Source organism: Lissotriton helveticus, chromosome 1_1 (assembly GCF_964261635.1).
Source record: "Lissotriton helveticus chromosome 1_1, aLisHel1.1, whole genome shotgun sequence".
Lineage (NCBI taxonomy): Eukaryota > Metazoa > Chordata > Amphibia > Caudata > Salamandridae > Lissotriton > Lissotriton helveticus.
This window is the reverse complement of record NC_136057.1, coordinates 674,785,587-674,803,957: the sequence shown is the minus strand read 5'-3', so window position 1 is coordinate 674,803,957 and position 18,371 is coordinate 674,785,587. Positions and strand designations below refer to the sequence as shown.

Sequence of the window (18,371 nt, the reverse complement as noted above, 5' to 3'; positions counted from 1 at the left end):
ATAAATGCTAAGTAAAGACTGCCTTTGGAACAACCTTCCAGTAAATCAGAAGGAATCTGAAAACTTGATCCATTGTCCCTGTCTTTGCTCTAAAACCCGCTTGAAACTGGGAAAGAATATCCCCTTCTTCGGACCATGCCTGGATCCTTTGCAATAGCATCCAACCAAATACCTTTTGCATGGCATCGATCAAGCCTATTGGTCAATAATTAGCAGAGTCATCCCTGTCTCCTTTTTTGTATATTGGGACTATTTCAGCGGACTTCCATGTCGCTGGGACATGTACACCTTTAGCTATGGTGTTGGATAATATTAAAATATAGCGTGTCCATTGTACACAATCAGCCAGAAAAAGGTCGCCTGGTAGGCCATCCGGGCCTGCAGCCTTTGCCGGGACTATTTTGCTTATGGCCGTTTTAGCTTCCTTGAATGTACAGAGTTCCTCCTCTAATGGACCTTTTACTGACATCCGGTGCATATGGTGACTTGAGAAATAGCCTAATTAGTTTTGCATTGATTGCATCTACCATAAAAACTGACCAAGTGTCCTGAAAACTGATGTAGAAAGCTAGGTATGGTAACCTAAATTTGACATTTGTTAATTGGGTGGCACATGCGCATAATTTCAGTAACAACTGTAGTCTCTAATGTGTAGCTACCATGCAAGCCCGGTGTAGGATGTCTTGAGGTCTAATATTTTTTTATTATATACCTTTGTTATGAAAGAATGGCTTTAAGTGCCTCTTGCAGGGGTCTATTCACTGGGAAAACTGAGCACTTCCAGGAATCTAAATGCATTGTTTATCATTGTGCCTAGGCGGAGCACTGTCGTTTGGGATTTTTATGCACATGGAAATGCCAATTCCAAGTTCTTTGCCTTACATTATACCAGGAATTATTATAAATGGAACACATCTAAGGACTTTAGGGTTTTAAACTCTTCCAAGCCATGCGTTGTAGTGGGGTACTCATGCTTGACCAGGTTTCGAAACTGGGTGTGACATGAGGGTCTGATGCTTCATGTATAAGTCCTTGATGAAATTATAGTGAACTAACAGTATTAAATGTTTATAATGCATTGAATTGTTCACTCTCTGTGTAAAATATGTCTTCAATTTCCTTACTACACATAGTCGTTAATTACTGTAATACCATACTAGCAAACATACATTACAGTAAGAACTTGTAAGAGTTAAGTTTTAAGTTGTGACTTCACAGTAAGTGCTGCCAGCAGACTACGTGAAAGGCTGGTTAGATAGCCAAATTGCAAATGTTACTTAAGCAAAGAAAATGAACATCAGCTTTTGAACTTACTTCTGATCATTTTTCATAGAAATATGTTTATGGTAGTACTATTGTTTTTCTTGATTCATTACAACAAAGCAGGGATTTCATCTGCAAGTAACCACACATTTTAAAACGTGGCCCGTAAAGGCTCCAACCGCAAGTCGGAGCCTATTTGGGCCACATCATAATTGGCCGCTCGGTTTACTTTCCAATCACCTCGATATCATGGAGGTGGTCGGAAAGTAAACCATCTGGTCATTCCGGCAGTTATCCAATGGGCTGGGAGAGCCCATCTGCCAGTCGGAAGCCAGCTAGTAATCTCTAGGGTGGGCCTTTCTGTCCTTGAGATTACAATGTACGGTTTCCGACATGGTTTCCATGCCCGCCTGTCCGACAAGGAACCATTTCGGAATGCGTGTTTGGGGGCCGCCAGCATGGTCCCCTTTGGTGCACAGCCTCCGCTTGAAGGCCGCACCTGTTGATCTCTGCTCCTTGTACCAGTCACCTTGTGGTGGCTGCCACGGGGTGCAGGTAATAACTGCACCTCCCTTTACTCAATGGGAGCATGTGTTATGGCCGGTTTAATGCCGTAACACAAGCTCCTGTTGAGGAAAAGGAGCATGCGACCGAACACTGTTTGGTCGCATTGATATGAGTCGGTCGGGACCACCGGCCAGGTGTCGGTCCGTCCCAGGACCAAGTCGGTGTTGGGCAGAAGGAATGCCGCCGACATCAAAATGAGCCCCTCAAACTGCATTAACATATGTGCTTGTGAAAAATTGCAAACTACATATGGATGTGTTTATTGTTTCACGGTACAAATTTCACATTTATTTTTCATGTCTGCTACTGAGAATATCTTTCATGAGAAGGATAGAGACCAAAATCTGAAAAAGGGATAATGGGGAAGTAATGATGTGTACATATAACCGTATGTTATAAGGAATAAAATATACCTAATGGTAAAAAGAATACTTCAAGTTACCTCAGAGTTCAGTGACATTGTAAAGAAACTCGGCCTTTACAGCTATGCCTCTATATTGCCAAGAAACTCCTCTGTGACCTGCAATATCCTTAAAACATATGCTAGGGGATATTTTGTCCAATATATCACATGATAGAGCTTCAAAGGTGAAGAGAAACATAATAAATCCTAAGATAAGGACTTATTTCTAAAGTGTGGGTAAGAATGCACAGAGCTATCATGTGTATACAAAGTTCACGTAGACACCTCCTCACATCATCTCTTGCGCCTCTTAGATAATGCGGGTAATGCTATTCATTTTGTATACATTATTTGGTTAATTTATTTATAGTTGCCTTCGTAATGGATTACATCATATACACAATTTTCGCATTCACTTTTAATACATAGGAGATTTCTAAAATAGTGTATTATGTAGACTGTCCTTTATGCATTGTAAATTGATGATTAGAATCATTGATCAAAGATGCCCTTGTGTTAGAGCTGCAGAATTTGACTCATTCTTAGCTGACTTTATAACCACCTGCGCTTGCTAATAAAATCGAAAGAAAAGCCATTTGATAATACCATATGTAAGATTTTATTACTGACATCTTTACATTAATGCTCCCTTGTGCTCAAAAACCAATCAGTTACTAATAATGCAACTGTAATTATACAAAAAAGAAACTCATTCCATTTTACTTAAAAAGATCCAGTGTGCAAAAGTTAGGTTACTTATGTGGCAGAGCCATCAGCAATAGACCACACCTTTGATTCCAAGCCAGAGCTATGTAAACCATAGTTATCATGTACATGATAAACAGGACATCTTGACAACAAAGGCGATGGAACCTTTTCTACAAAGTCTTGTTACAGAGGTATATACAGTCGTTAAAAATAGTTTATTACAACAGTACCTAAATAAAGTGACTATTGTTTTCAGAACTGCACCACATGTGCATATTTTGTTAACAGTCTAAAAAAATTGAAACTGAAACGCTGATTACAATCACAGGGAGGATGTGGTTGAGTCCAGAACTTCTCCTCCATTGCAGACAGCTGGTACACAGTGTGCAATAGTAGATGCTAGAAAGACAAAGAATAATGTTATACACTTTGATTTAGTGTTTTGTTGAATTTTATGTTTCATAATTAATAATAACAATGAACAGGTATCTATTACACAGAATGTTGTGTACTTTAGATGTAAATTATAAATTTTCTGTAATCCAAGAGACAACATAATTTTTAATCAAGAGGTAAAACCAATTTGTCTTAGCAATATGCTGAGTGCCATTTAAGGTGGCCATTCATTCAAGCTCAACTGTGTGGTTAGGAATATATTACCATATATTAAAGTTACCCTAATGTTTGTTTTCAAATTACAAAATGTATTGAACCATAAAATAGAACTGGTTCCAGGTCACTTCAAGCTGAAGCCATTAATTGAAGTAATTTCTTTTTCCTTGACATGAATCTATTTCCCTGAAGAGTGCTGACAGGCTGATGAACAGCGACCCTGGTATCTCGCCATTTTAGAAACCTCTCAGAATAGTGCTTTTTGGAATTATTTTGTGGTACAGTTAGAGGACTCAGTGCAAAAGAGAGATGACCTGAGTATGGGACCTTCCTTCGTAGGCTGAGGTCTTAGCAACAATCAGTAGCCAGATACCTAAGATACTAGAGAACACAACTGGACTTGGAAAAGAAAGCAGAGGAAGAAAACACTCTCTACAACTGCTAGGATAAAGGACAAAGAGTTGGTTCCTTCTTTCCCTTCTAATTAAATGTTGAGATGCTTTTTAAGGGTCAGGTTATCAGTCCTCTCGGGGTCCCCGAGGCATATAAGATAGGAAAGACATCTTAGCAGAAAAGTGGGTGACCCTGCCTCCAGCTGTTATCTTTGGTCAAGCAGTTTGGGAGCCTTGGGAGTGACCAAGAAGTAAATAGTCATCTTTTGTAGTAGGTTGGACTTTCTTCAGTTTTGACTGGGACAAGCATCTGAGGCCATCTTGCCATGATGTGACCTCAATGGGAAGGTTTTTTTGGTTGGTGCTGCTCTCAACGTTTCGCAGCAAAGCTTGAGGTTTCAGCTAGACTGTGGAAACTAGTGCCCACATGCATCAAGGTAAATTGCATTCGCAAACGGTGCGAATTGCATTTTTCGGCCGTTTGCGAATGCAATTTCCTGATTTGGGATGCACCAACCTTTTTCAGAAAGTCGCAATTTAAGAAATAGCACAATTGCGATTTCTTAAATTGCGAATGCATTTAAGGAATCTCAATTTGAAATTCCTCAAATGCAATTCATCATACTTTTAAAAATTGCGAATTTGCAAATTAGAAATGCAAATTACCATGAAGTTAACCTTCATGGTAATTTGCAAAAATCTAGAAAAATGCTTTTAAATGCATTTTTCTTTGTTACATGTTACACACACACACATGCCCTTGGGGCATGTGTGTGTGTAAGATGTATCCAAAAGCAAATTTCAGGGGTGCAACAGGGTGTCATTTGGACACCCCTGCACCCTTCAAATTGCATTCTCAATTTGCGAATTCACAATGATGAATTGCAAATTGAGAATGCCCTCCCATTCATTCCTATGGGCCTCTAGGCCCATAGGAATGAATGGGTAGAAATTCCTTAATTGCGATTCTCAATTAGAGAATCGCAATTAAGAAATTTTAAGAAATCGCAATTTTTTTGTGAATTTCTTAATGAATTGCATTTTGCAATTCCTTAATTGCGATTCCTTAATTTTCGCAATTAAGGAATCGCAAAATGGAACAATGATGCATGTGGGTATAGGTATCTAGACTTGTGGAGCCATAACCTGTAACAGCTATCAGCCTCAACCTGCTCAATGGTTTTGAAAGAGGCCCAATGCAGAAAGACAGCAAAGTAATCCCATCAATGAGAAGACTTAATGAACTACGATTTCCAGTTGGTACTGCTCAGAACAATTGGTGCTAAAAAGTTTTCAGAAGAATATCTTAGAATGTAATCTGGACCTGTGCAGCCCTCATTGGTATAACGTCCCCGCTTTCTCCCGTCAGCAACTTTACTCAGATATCATTTATTGTTTGGCAAACAGCTGGCTGGATAGGTAGAATCCCATTCCACTGTTCTCCTGATGGAGCAGCACCCACATTTCCCACCATAATTATAGATGAGCACATTCCCTGCAGGGACCTCTTCCCCTTGAATGTTTACATGCTAAGGATACCTCATTTCTCCAAATGAAAGAACAGTACATTCCCAACTAAACACATGATCTAGTTATAAGATATACATATTATTGCATGGCATTCTGATTCCTGCTGTATGCATTAAATCTGTCATCCATGGGATGTATTTGTAAGTAACAATCCCACAAGGGTTAATTTTGCCAGTGGACATTATGCCAATTTCAGCTTTACTGTATCCAGTAGGAGAAAGCAGATTTCTAGTAACTACCTAATCAAGCCGTCAGTGTGAAGTAAAGATGTTAGACTGTAGCATTCTGGTTCACTCTTACATATCCTCTGTAATACATGGCTGTCTTCAAAATGATTATCAAATAGTGCATAAGTTAGTGTAAAGCTTCAGACTACCAGGGTGAGTCTTTGGAAGTTAATGTAGTAAAATCCAATCTTAAAGAACGAAAAATCTTCATTAGTCCAGAGGTAGGGCTTTAATTCTTTCCCAGTCAACAGCCACAACATATCTAACAGATGTAAAATCTATTTATATGTACCAAAACAACACAAGGATATATATGATGAGATTAAAATGTTCACAGGCCAATGAATATTTTTTTAGAATCCTCACATAAATAGATAACATAGCAAATCGCAGCACATTTCACATCTTATATATCTAATCACCAATTTTTCCAATCACCGTGGAAACTACACAACCTCGATCTGTTGTTCACAGGCATTTTTAAAATTATTCTATTGGGTGGCCTCTTATCACCTTTGTTAAATGACTGATAATGCAATTCCGCCGTTTTTATGATAAATCTCCTTATGCCACCTCTGGTCTGCATGTAACAAATCTATTTTCATGGACTCTTATTCTGTAAGAACACCTGCACCGAAATTTGCTCACTTTGTCCACTCTTTGGGATGATTAAATATGTCTTCACAGTTTACCTTTGGTGATATGTTTATTTGCTGGTACATCACTCTTTAATTGTATTGTATTGTATCTGTGCTTGTATAGCACTACTGCCACCCTACAGGTATCCTGGCGCTCAGATATAAGAACACATGATCAACATGATGACGATAAGAGAGATAGAATGTGCTGATTAGACTTTCGGAAAGAGCCAGGTTTTTAGGCTCTTTCTGAATTCACATAAAGAATCAATCTGTCTGATCCTTTGTGGCAGCTCATTCCACAGCTGAGCCCCGACCACACTGAAGGCCCTCCCCCCCATCTTGGAGCGTTTAAATCTCATAGTTGCCAGTAGACTGGCACCAGAGGAACAGAGCTGTCTCTGCAGAAGATACCAGGAAAACGTTTCCTGTAATGGGATTGGGCCCATCTCGTGTGATGCTCTATACACCTGGCAGAGTGATTTAAAAAGAACCCTTTCCTTGAATGGTAACCAATGGAGCTCTCTCAGGGTATAAGTAGAGGACGAGTTACGCCGCAGATTCAGCACCAGTTTAGCTGCGGCAGACTGGACTCTTTGCAACCCCTGGAGGATGTACTGAGGAGCCCCTAAATACAAGGAGGGATGTATGACGTTACAACTCATACTTTTACAACGCATGCCATTACAACGAATTTTTTACAACGCAAAAACTTTTACAACGCATGTATTTACAACGCATGTTTTTATAACGCAGGTACCTTTACAACGCATACCATTACAACGTAAGTATTGGTAAGTATATATTATTATTTTTTTATTTAAAATAATTGAAAATAATTTAATTTAATTTAATTTAATTTAATTTAATTTAATTTTATTTTATTTTATTTAATTGATTTAATTTAAATTTAATTTTATTTTATTTTTACCTTATACCCCTGTACCCCAAAAACCCAAAACTGACCCTGAACACTAAAAATACCCCTTTACCCCAAAAACCCAAAACTGACCCTGAACCCTAAAAATACCCCTTTACCCAAAAACTAAAAACTGACCCTGAACCCTAAAAATGCCCCTTTACCCAAAAACTGAAAACTGACCCTGAACCCTAAAAATACCCCTTTACCCAAAAACTGAAAACTGACCCTGAACTCTAAAAATACCCCTTTACCCAAAAACTGAAAACTGACCCTGAACCCTAAAAATGCCCCTTTACCCAAAAACTGAAAACTGACCCTGAACCCTAAAAATACCCCTTTACCCAAAAACTGAAAACTGACCCTGAACCCTAAAAATACCCCTTTACCCAAAAACTGAAAACTGACCCTGAACCCTAAAAATGCCCCTTTACCCAAAAACTGAAAACTGACCCTGAACTCTAAAAATACCCCTTTACCCAAAAACTAAAAACTGACCCTGAACCCTAAAAATGCCCCTTTACCCAAAAACTGAAAACTGACCCTGAACCCTAAAAATACCCCTTTACCCAAAAACTGAAAACTGACCCTGAACCCTAAAAATACCCCTTTACCCAAAAACTGAAAACTGACCCTGAACCCTAAAAATGCCCCTTTACCCAAAAACTGAAAACTGACCCTGAACCCTAAAAATACCCCTTAAAAAACCCAAACATATAAAATGTAAAATATAATTATATACTTACCAATACTTACGTTGTAATGGTATGCGTTGTAAAGGTACCTGCATTGTAAAAACATGCGTTGTAAATACATGCGTTGTAATGGTTTTTGCGTTGTAAAAGTTTCGTTGTAATGGTAGTGCGTTGTAAAAGTTGTGTTGTAATGGTTGTTTCCCACAAGGAGTTGCAATAGTCCAGTCTGCTCATCACTGTGCTGCTTACTACCAAGGAGCAGAGATCGGAAGTATCCGGCGTAGCAAACGTAACAGACCGAAGCACACGCTGGCTGTCTTAATTGCCTGTGACTCCATCTGGAGGTTCTTATCTATTAGGACCCCCAGATTCCGTACCGTGCTGGCCGGAGTCAACGGATCCTCCTCGGGGGTAAGCCTGAACTCCCTTTCCTTGATTGGTAACCAATGGAGCTCTCTCAGGGCATAAGTAGAGGACGAGTTACGCCGCAGATTCAGCACCAGTTTAGCTGCGGCAGACTGGACTCTTTGCAACCCCTGGAAGATGTACTGAGGAGCCCCTAAATACAAGGAGTTGCAATAGTCCAGTCTGCTCATCACTGTGCTGCTTACTACCAAGGAGCACAGATCGGAAGTATCCGGCGTAGCAACGTAACAGACCGAAGCACACGCTGGCTGTCTTAATTGCCTGTGACTCCATCTGGAGGTTCTTATCTATTAGGACCCCCAGATTCCGTACCGTGCTGGCCGGAGTCAACGGATCCTCCTCGGGGGTAAACCTGAACTCCATCGGAGTATACGAGGACAACCTCACCAGTGAGCAGTATAGCACCTCAGTCTTCCTTCCATTGAACTGCAGAGAGTTCCTCTGCAGCCAGTCTGTGGTCTGACGCATGCATTCTTGGAAACGATCCATGGAGACTGTCTGTTTTCCTTCCAAGGAGAATGCCAGCTGCGTGTCATCCGTGTAGTTGACCAAGTCAACCCCGAACGATTTAATGATGGGGAAGAGCGGCTGCAGATAAATATTAATGGCAGAGCCCTGTGGAACCCCATAGGCAATAGGTGATTTACAGGATGTAAATGGTGCCAAGGTTACTGTCTGTTGTCTCCCTGTCAAGTAGGACCGTAACCATTGCAAGGCCCATCCCTTCACTCCTATTCTCTCTAGTCTCTCCAGAAGGATTGAGTGGCTCACTGTGTCGAACGCGGCCGACATATTGAGAAGCACTAGAACCGTGCCATTCCCGTTGTCGGCCCGCATTCGTAAATTGTCCATCATAGAGGACAGAGCTGACTCCGTCCCATTCCCAGGCCGAAACCCGAACTGATCCTTATCCAGCAAATGATGTTCCTCCAGAAAGCCGGATAAGGATCTGCTTGCAACCTTTTCCAAGATTTTAATTGGAAAGGGAAGCAGAGAGATTGGTTGAAAATTAGCCGGATTTGTCGGGTCCAAGGTGGGCTTTTTAATCAGGGGTGTTACCACCGCCTGCTTCCATTCCGCCGGGACGGTGCCTTCTTCCAGGGACTGATTGCATATCTGTCGAAGCCAGGAAAAAGTTGTTTGGCCATAAGTCTTCCACACTTTCTGCGGCAGAGGGTCAAGTGGGGATCCTGAAGATATACTTTGCACAACGATGTTAAAAGCAGGGTCAGTAAGAGCATGGAAGCTATCCAGGAGCCAACTGACCTGGAGCCCCTTCTGTCTCCTGTATGTCATAAATCTGGGCGGCAGTATTGTTCTCCGCAAATGAGCTGACAATCTTCCCCACTTTATCCAGAAAGTGCGAAGCAATCTTATCGCATAATTCCTGGGAGCCCACCACTTTATTACTCAGACAAGTTGGAGCCGAGATATCCCTGACTATCTTGAAGAGTTTCTTAGTCCCGTTAGAGGCATGTAGGATAGAATTGGCATACAAATTTGCTTTACATTCTAGGATCCATAGCTTGTACTTAATCTGTGCCGTCCTCAACTCTAGCTTATCCCCCTCTAAATATCTCTTCCTCCATTTTCTTTCAGCCTTTTTGCATAGCAGGCGTAGATATTTCATTTTGTCATTATACCATGGTGCTGAGATTTTATTTCTAATTCTGATTTTTTTTTATCGTAATTACTTGATCCAAAGCATCCACGATATATTCCTGATAAATATTGTAATTCACCTCTACCGTGGCAGAGGCGCAGAAGAGATTATCAGTTGGTGGTGTTAATAGGGCACCCAACCTGCCTAATTTCGCCCATTCACTACCTACCCGATAGACCACAGGCGTTTTGAATTGGTCCCTCAGGCCAGGTATTGTGATTCGAAAGTGAACTAAATAATGGTCTGTCCAATTTTGAGGTATAATATTCAGTACCTCCGTATCCATACCATTAGAAAATAGCAGGTCAAGAGTGTGTCCTCCCCGATGGGTCGGGGATTTGACTAGTTGTTGAAGGCTAAAATTAGCACATGTGTGATTCAGGTCTCTCAGATGATTGCCCAGGGTAGCATTCTCCCACAAATTAAAATCACCCAGAATAATCATTCTGGAGTGCACTAAGGAGAGATTAGTAATAGTGTCTAAAAAAGATTGATACTGAGTGACACTCCCTGGGAGTCTGTAACAAACCAAACCCGTAAATTGGCTGCCTTTGAGTTCCTGCAGCGAGAATCCCATAAATTCCATCCCGTCTACCTCATCAACTTTTAGGGGGGCAAAATTCAGCTCCTCTCAATATATCACTCCAACCTCTCCTCCTCTGCCCTCTGTTCTTGGATTAAGCAGAATTTTAAACCCCGCAGGGCAGGCAAGTCCTATTTCTACCGCGGACTCGGCTCTGATCCAAGTTTCTGTTAAAAACAATGCATCCAAATTCCCAGTAGATGTTTCCTTGTGTAGACAAAGCGGTGTCCATCGCAACCCAAAAGGCAGCATGACTAGCACTAGGCACTTCCGAAGCGCGGCCTCCGGTGCGCCAGCGGTGCGCGCGCTGCGTGCGAAGCGATGCACGTTTGCATTGCCCAAGATTATATAGGCAAGCAAGCCTGTCCCCCCTTGCCACTAGTGCGCTTACCAAAATGGCACCCCACAGTGGCAAATCCTCACCCAAGGTGGCACTAGTAGAAGTGAAACAACAGCAACAGATCCCGCTCGAGCAGTAGGTGTGCAAATTCTTTTATGCGAAGAAAAGTTACCAGAAATCTTTTAATAAAATGATTTTTAAAACTCAGTCTACGAGATAGATCTTTTGTGCTACAAGCGTTCCCAGTGTCAGGTCATTGATCTTGAAGATATTCTACCATATTAGCAGTGGTCCACAGGATTGTCTGTAATCTGTCCCTTCCATTTGAAGATATTGCCTATAACATTTGCGACATATCATGAGTAAGATCTCTTATACCAGTTTAATGTCTCCTCAGTATTTGCTATCCCCACGGCTAAATAACACTGTTTGAAAATGTAGCCCTCATTTGTCTAATCAACATAAATGATTTCTGCCCCATTCTGTACGTCTCACGATGGGATGACCTCCCATCCCCCTGAAATGCATGCTTTCGTTTAACAGTACTGAATCATGGTCTATCGTTTTTAACCATATTTCAGTTTTCCTTATTCCTTTCTTAAGTTTCCAAAGTCCAAAGATGAAATGCCAAATCATACCATTAATCCTTTTACAATCAATAATGACCGTAGAAAAGGGTAATAATTAACCCCTTGCATCGCGGCGGACAGGGGCCGTCTGAATCCCGCCCACTATGTAAATGACCCGCACAGCGTGAAAATTTGCCATGCATGCAAGGGGTTAAGGGTTCCCTCTTTTTCCGTTTTTACCGATTTTTGCAGATAAATGCAGACAGAAAACATTGTTAAGGTTGTTGAGGTTTAATTTTTCTGGATGACCTCCATGAGTGATTTGACCGTCCCTGCAATAAACTCTGGAGTATAAGGTGTCGTCCCCATTGAGGGTCGGAACAGGAGTATCTTGTTCTGGGGAGGCAGCTCATGCCGGCAATTATACTCTGTCTTCCCAATAGCGCAAGCAAAGTAATGACCATGACATTCTAGACCATTAGGTGAGAATCATAGATGTATCTAATGTGTGGGGTGTCAAGAAGAGCAGTGAGGGGGGTATCGGGGGCTGGTGAGTTGTCGCCAGGGTTGGTAGTATTTCGGGAGAGGTAACCTCTCAGAGGGTCCCAAATATCACTTGGTCTTGAAGTAGTTGGTAGTAGTTCAGAATACGTGTTTAACTGTTCCTGGCAATATGTTAGATCGTGCAACCAGTCTTTGAATTTAGGGGCCCTGCCCCTGCCCCATTGACACGCCACCCTCCGCTTTGCAACTAGAAGAGCCAGTGCAATACATTTGCGGTGTGCCGCCTGTATGGGTTCTACATAGCCCAATAGTGCTAGCACTGGAGAGGGAGTTATGTCAGTGTGAATCATGATGGAGAGTGCAGCCATTACCCGAATCCAGTAGAGTCGAACTGCGTCACTTGTCCAGGCTAAATGTAAGAAGTCAGCCCCGGGGGCATGGCATCTATCACAATTGTCCATGGTGCGAAGTCGAAGTCTACACATACGGGCCGGGGTGTAATACAGTCGATGTAGGAACTTATAGTGTATGATTCTATGCCTACTGCTAGCAGAGATGCGTTCTGTCTGCTGGAGACAGAATGCCCATTGTTTGTCAGTGAGGGGCCTATCAAGCTCTAGGTCCCACTTCAGTTTGGCCGCCAAAGGTGGGTAGTTGATTTGTGTATGCACTGTCTTATAAATTATCGATACCAATTTGCGAGGAATGTCAGTGTCGAGTATAATCTGCAAAGGGGTTAAGGCGACAGGTGTATGTGGAAAGTCAGGTGTAAGTGCTCTTATACCTTGGCGAAGCCTAATGTAGAGGAATATGTCGAGCAGAGTAGGCTGTATCCCTTCATATAGGTGCGCCATGGAGCGAAACGTACCGTCGTGGTAGAGGTCCCCCCAGGTTGTCACATGTATCCTGTGGAGCAATTTACGGAATCCCGGTTCTTGCAGTAAGGGCATAGTAGGGTGATAGACTAGTGGCAACGCCGGGGCATACAGCATCGTCACTTCAAGCCTGGAAGCTAGTCGGGCCCATGCGGTGACCGTGCTTAATATTGTCGTGGGTGTTTTGTCTCTGCGGGACACCACCGCATAGAGAGCGCCGTCTATAGGGAGAGGGTGGGCCAGCCAGTGCTCAGCAGCCAGTTGGGGCATGTATCTAGGCTGGTGGAACCAGAAATAAGCATAATGGGCTTGAGCCGCTTGGTAATATAATTCGAAATATGGTATTCCAAAACCACCTTGGGAGCTGGGTCGAATCAGGACGTCCCATTTTAGACGAGGTGATTTGCCGCCCCAGACAAGCTTAATGAGTTCAGACCGGAGCTGGTGGAAAAAGGATTTGCCAGGGTAGAACGGAATGTTCAAAAAGAGGTACAGTAGTTGCGGGAGGATCACCATCTTGATCAGAGATGCTCTACCCGCCATAGAAAGAGGCAAGGTAATCCAACGGGCGACATTATCAGTGATGCGGTTCATAGTGGTGCCATAATTGGCGCGCATAAGCTCATCTCTATCCCTCTCTACGTGGATACCTAGGTATTTAAAATCGCCGTTGCTCCAGGCAATGGGATAATCTAGTTCAAAACACGATGTGGAAGGGGTAAGCGGAAATATGCAAGATTTACTCCAATTAATTTGGACACCCGAGAGTCTTCCAAATTGTATAAATTCCCTTAGAATAGGGTTTAGATTGTCACAAGGGTCGCGTATATACAAAGTTATGTCATCAGCATACATCGATATTAATATTTGCCTTTGAAAGCAACGAAGTGCACTGTTGTTATGATGCTGTCGTAACCTTGCGGCTAGAGGTTCCGTGGCTATTGCGAAAAAGAGAGGTGAAAGGGGGCACCCCTGTCTGGTCCCCCTGGTGATGGGGAATGCCTCAGACAGTCTACCATTAATAGGGATTTTGGCTATAGGGCGATCGTAAAGGAGCCGAATCCAGGAGATGAAAATCACTGGAAAGCCCATCCTCTCCAAGACACTAAACACATAATCCCATTTCAGGGAATCGAATGCCTTAGTGGCATCGAGGAATACGGCTGCCATGGGTACGTCCTCATGCACTGAGTTGAGGATTGAAAAAAAGGTACGCAAATTATGAGAAGTGGCCCTGCCGGGCAAAAATCCGGATTGATCGGGGAGTATCACCCTGAAGAGAATCCTTTCATTAATTAGGATTCGAAACGCGTCGGCTGTGTCGAGTCTACCTTTTTGACCTTTGTTTAGTACCTGTATTTATACACTTATCTAGTACTAAAAGTTTGTTTTACAATTAATCAATAAGAAGTGAAATAAGATCAGTACATTGTTTACAACTTTTAAGAATTGTTTAATAATTTGATTGTAGATCCGACAATTTCTAAACTGGCCTATTGATTCCCGGTTTGTGTGCTTTTGATGGTTGCTTGAATGAGAGTGGATTGAATGTGATATGTGTGATGAGTGATGACATGTTTAAAGTCCTTTTTATTGTTTGTGCATCCTCTTTTCATTATCTGATAAGAATACAATCCGAAATAGCGCAGTAAAGTATAAATTGTGCTCACTTTTGAATAATTTTTTAATAAAGAGCTATTGAATAGCACCTCCAGGTATTGAACTGTTGTTTGTACTTTGGAACAAGTCTCTGCTAAATGATGACATCAGTACTGGCAATTTTCTCTGTTGTTTAACTTATACACAAGAGGCATGTGAACACGCATAGAAGACCCGCACCACACACTAGCGGTATCAAACGTCTTCCCGCCCTTTCCCAATCCCAACTATGATGGACAGCTCACTCAAGGGACCTCGGCGCCTTTTGGCGCGGTGGCAAGTTAAAGGCACACATGGTCAGTGGAGACAAATCTTCTGGCCCTTTACGCAGCTGCAGTGTAGGAAAAGTACTATACATTTACCCAACGAGGTAGCATTTACTGATTAGCCAGTAGAAAGTACTCCAGTTGAGTAGAGTGCAAATCGCAAAAAAAGACGCGAGTTTGTGGAAAAATCCACGAATTTGTGGATTTTTTTGCGATTTCGCGCAAATTTGCGGACCGCAGATCCGCAAAATTCGCCCATAGTTACATATCACAACATATTTTTGTGCTACTATGCAAATTTTTTCATGTGCGTTTATTTATTTTTTTGGGCTGTGAAATGTGCTAAAACTAGACAGGCCTCAAAGTATGAGTGCATGTTTATCAGTTAAATAAATGCAGAAATATACGTGTTATCACCCCAACTGTTCACTAAACACAAACTAAATATGGATAAGTACAGACGGAAATGTTCAAAAATTAAATACCATAAAACCAGGAACCTTACTAATAATTTAGAGATTGGTTTTACAACTCAAGCATTTCTTCTTTCAAACCACTAAAACCATGCCATTGTAAGGTTACCTGTAGTCCTTCACTGGCAAGAGGCTGCTTGATCCTGAGTATAGGAAAATGGCCCTTTTTGCATGGCAGCCCCCATTTTTGTTGACTGATGCTGCTGTTTTTTTTAAACTCTGTACACTAGGGCACTGCTGTCCAGGCCCCAGTGTATGTGACCCCCTTATCATGGTAAAATTGTCTGTCCTCTAATTGGCATGTTTACTTTCCAGTAAGCCCCTGGTATATGGTGTAGTAAATATGCCAATGGCATGGGAAGGATACAGGACTACAGGAGGCATTGTGCCATTCAATAGACTGATGAAGAAAACATGGCTATAGTCTTACCTACATGTTAAACATTTAAAAACTGTAGGCGAACCAATAAGAATAAGCATTTGTGACGGAACAAACCCTACTTTTAGATATTAAATAAACCACTCCATGTAGGCCTTGTAGCCCACATGATAGGGTACCTGGTGTAGAAACTCAGGATCAACCGCAAGCATGATGCGCAGCGCTGGTTCAGTAAATCATTACTTGACTTAAAACTATCACTTCGGCAAACTGAGCGAAAGTGGAGAGCAGACTACTGTCCCATCAGGAAGCTCACATTTCTTGCAGCACTCAAAGAGTATAAGCTGGCCATTCTTGAGGCCAAAACAAAATATTTCTCTGAAAAAATGCTGAACGCCACCAACAAGTCTAGGGAGATATTCTCCATTGTTGATGAGCTGGCTAAACCTGATCAGATCACTATGACCCCCTCCTTTTCACAGTCTCTCTGTGACTCCCTGAATAACTATTTTGTAGAGAAGATCGCCCTAATCAAGGCAGGCATTCCTTTACCCGATGCAGGTTTCTATACAGGTAGTGCTTTAGAAAACACGGCCTCATTTACAACCTTTCCCCCAATTACACTGGAAATGTTCATACCTCTCCTTAGGAAGGTCCGTTCTGGTTCCCCTGCTGATTGCTGCCCTGCTCGCATTGCCCGTGAAATCTTTCTTAGCCTCCCTGTAGTTCCCCTCTCACGTCTTAATAATTCCCTTGCATCAGGGATGGTTCCTAATGCTTTTAAATCTGCTGTTGTTTCACCTATCCTCAAAAAACCCGGGGCAGACCCTCTGGTCTTGAGTAATTTTCGCCCAATATCTTTGCTCCCCTTTTTGGGTAAACTTTTGGAAGCCTATGTAACGGGCTGTCTTGGTTCCTTTGTAGAAAACTCTCAGTTCCTTGATCAACATCAGGCTGGCTTTAGACCACGTCACTCCACTGAAGCCGTAATGGTGGCAGTTCACGACGAACTGAGAAAGGGGGCGGATAATAACATCTCCCAAGCTCTGGTGCTCCTTGATTTGTCGGCTGCTTTCGACACCGTTGACCATGCCATCCTTCTTCAACGGGTCGAGAGCGCCGGCTTCAGGGGCACCTCGCTGAGTTGGCTCGCCTCCTTTCTACAGGATCGTGAGCAAGGCGCTCGCCTCGGTCCGTTTACATCTGAACCCAAGAACTTGACCTGTGGGGTCCCGCAGGGTTCCTCCCTTTCCCCGTTATTATTTAATCTTTATATCTCCCCCCTTATTTCTAAGTTGCGAGAGCTACCAGGGGTCGTCTTCAATTACGCAGACGACCTCCAGCTCATCTTTGATATTAATTCCTCCCCTATCTCTATCGAAAGATTCCAATCCACCATGTTGTTTATTGGTAACTGGATGAATGCAAACCAACTCAAGCTGAACCCTGGAAAGACCGAGATTGTATTGACTGGGCCTCCGGCCAATCCCTGGAGTTCCAACTTTTGGCCGGTCTCGCTGGGCAGTGCTCCACGCCCGGCGAGCTCAGTCAAGAGTCTTGGAGTCACCATCAGTGAGGACCTGACTATGAAACCACAAATTAAATCGGTGTTCTCAGCCTGCTTTTTCCATCTCCGCCGCATCAGGAAGATCAGCAGGTTCGTCACCCATGAGGCCCTGGGTCAGACCATGCTTGGGCTGGTCATGTCCCGTATTGATTACGGAAATGCGCTTTACGCGGGGATTCCCCTCTATCAATCCCGCCAGCTCCAGCTGATCCAGAACCAAGCGGCCAGGCTGGTCTTTCGCAAGCCCAGGACAAGCTCAGCGAGGCCCCTCCTGAAGAGCTTGCACTGGCTCCCTGTGATTCATCGATGCCTCTTCAAGTTGGGTTGCCTTACTCATCAAGCCCTCGCTCAACAATGCCGGGCCTTGTTGAGCGAGGGCTTGATGAGTAAGGCAACCCAACTTGAAGAGGCATTCATCTCTTGCCGTCTGGATCGATACATTCCATCTCGAGTCCTTCGTTCTTTGAGCTCTAATCTTTTATCGTCGTCCGTTTAAACGGAAAAGACTGGGTGGACTAAGATTTTCTTTTCAAGCTCCCCTCTTTTGGAACTCTTTGCCCCCGGACCTCCATTTTATTCCCTCTTACTTTAACTTTAGAAAGGCTCTGAAAACTTGGTTATTTTCTAAAGCCTTTGATTAGTTGTCTTTCAGCCTTCTTCCCTCTTATTCCAACTTTAGAAAGGCTCTGAGAACTTAGTTATTTTCCCGAAGCCCTCGATTAGTTGTTTTTTTTTGGTTAGGTTATCAACTAGCAGCTTTTCTTCTGCCATCCAAAGCGCCAAGAAGCCGTTGGTGTACGTGCGCTAAATACATTTCTTTTTCATTTCATTTCATTTCATTTCATTTCAAAGAGTTACATGCAAGGACTTAGTGTTGGCAGTGACTAGCCCCCTAAAGATGTTTTCATTGTAAAAGGGTAGTATCTGTCCTGTTGGAAAAACTAACATTTAGAATAAAATTATAATCTTCTCTTGGTTCAAACAAACTACCACAATAATTCACCCACTATTTTAATGTTTATTAAAAATCCAATTCTGTGATGACTCAGAATTTTTAAAGAATATTTATGGAAAGTGACTTTTGCAAAGGGTGACTTTGTTTGCCTACATTTC

The 18,371-nt window shown here is 42.5% G+C and overlaps 1 protein-coding gene across 1 annotated transcript in view; it reads right to left on the bottom strand.

Moving 5' to 3' along the window:
- Window positions 1-2,733: 2,733 nt before the first annotated feature.
- Window positions 2,734-18,371, bottom strand: part of GRM3 (glutamate metabotropic receptor 3) — a 1,294,065-nt gene continuing 1,278,427 nt past the window's right edge. Inside the window, exon 7 of the mRNA XM_078674187.1 lies at window positions 2,734-3,340. Within this exon, the coding sequence (XP_078530313.1) occupies window positions 3,264-3,340 (77 nt within the window). The 3' untranslated portion in view covers window positions 2,734-3,263. The remainder of the gene's footprint in view (window positions 3,341-18,371) is intronic.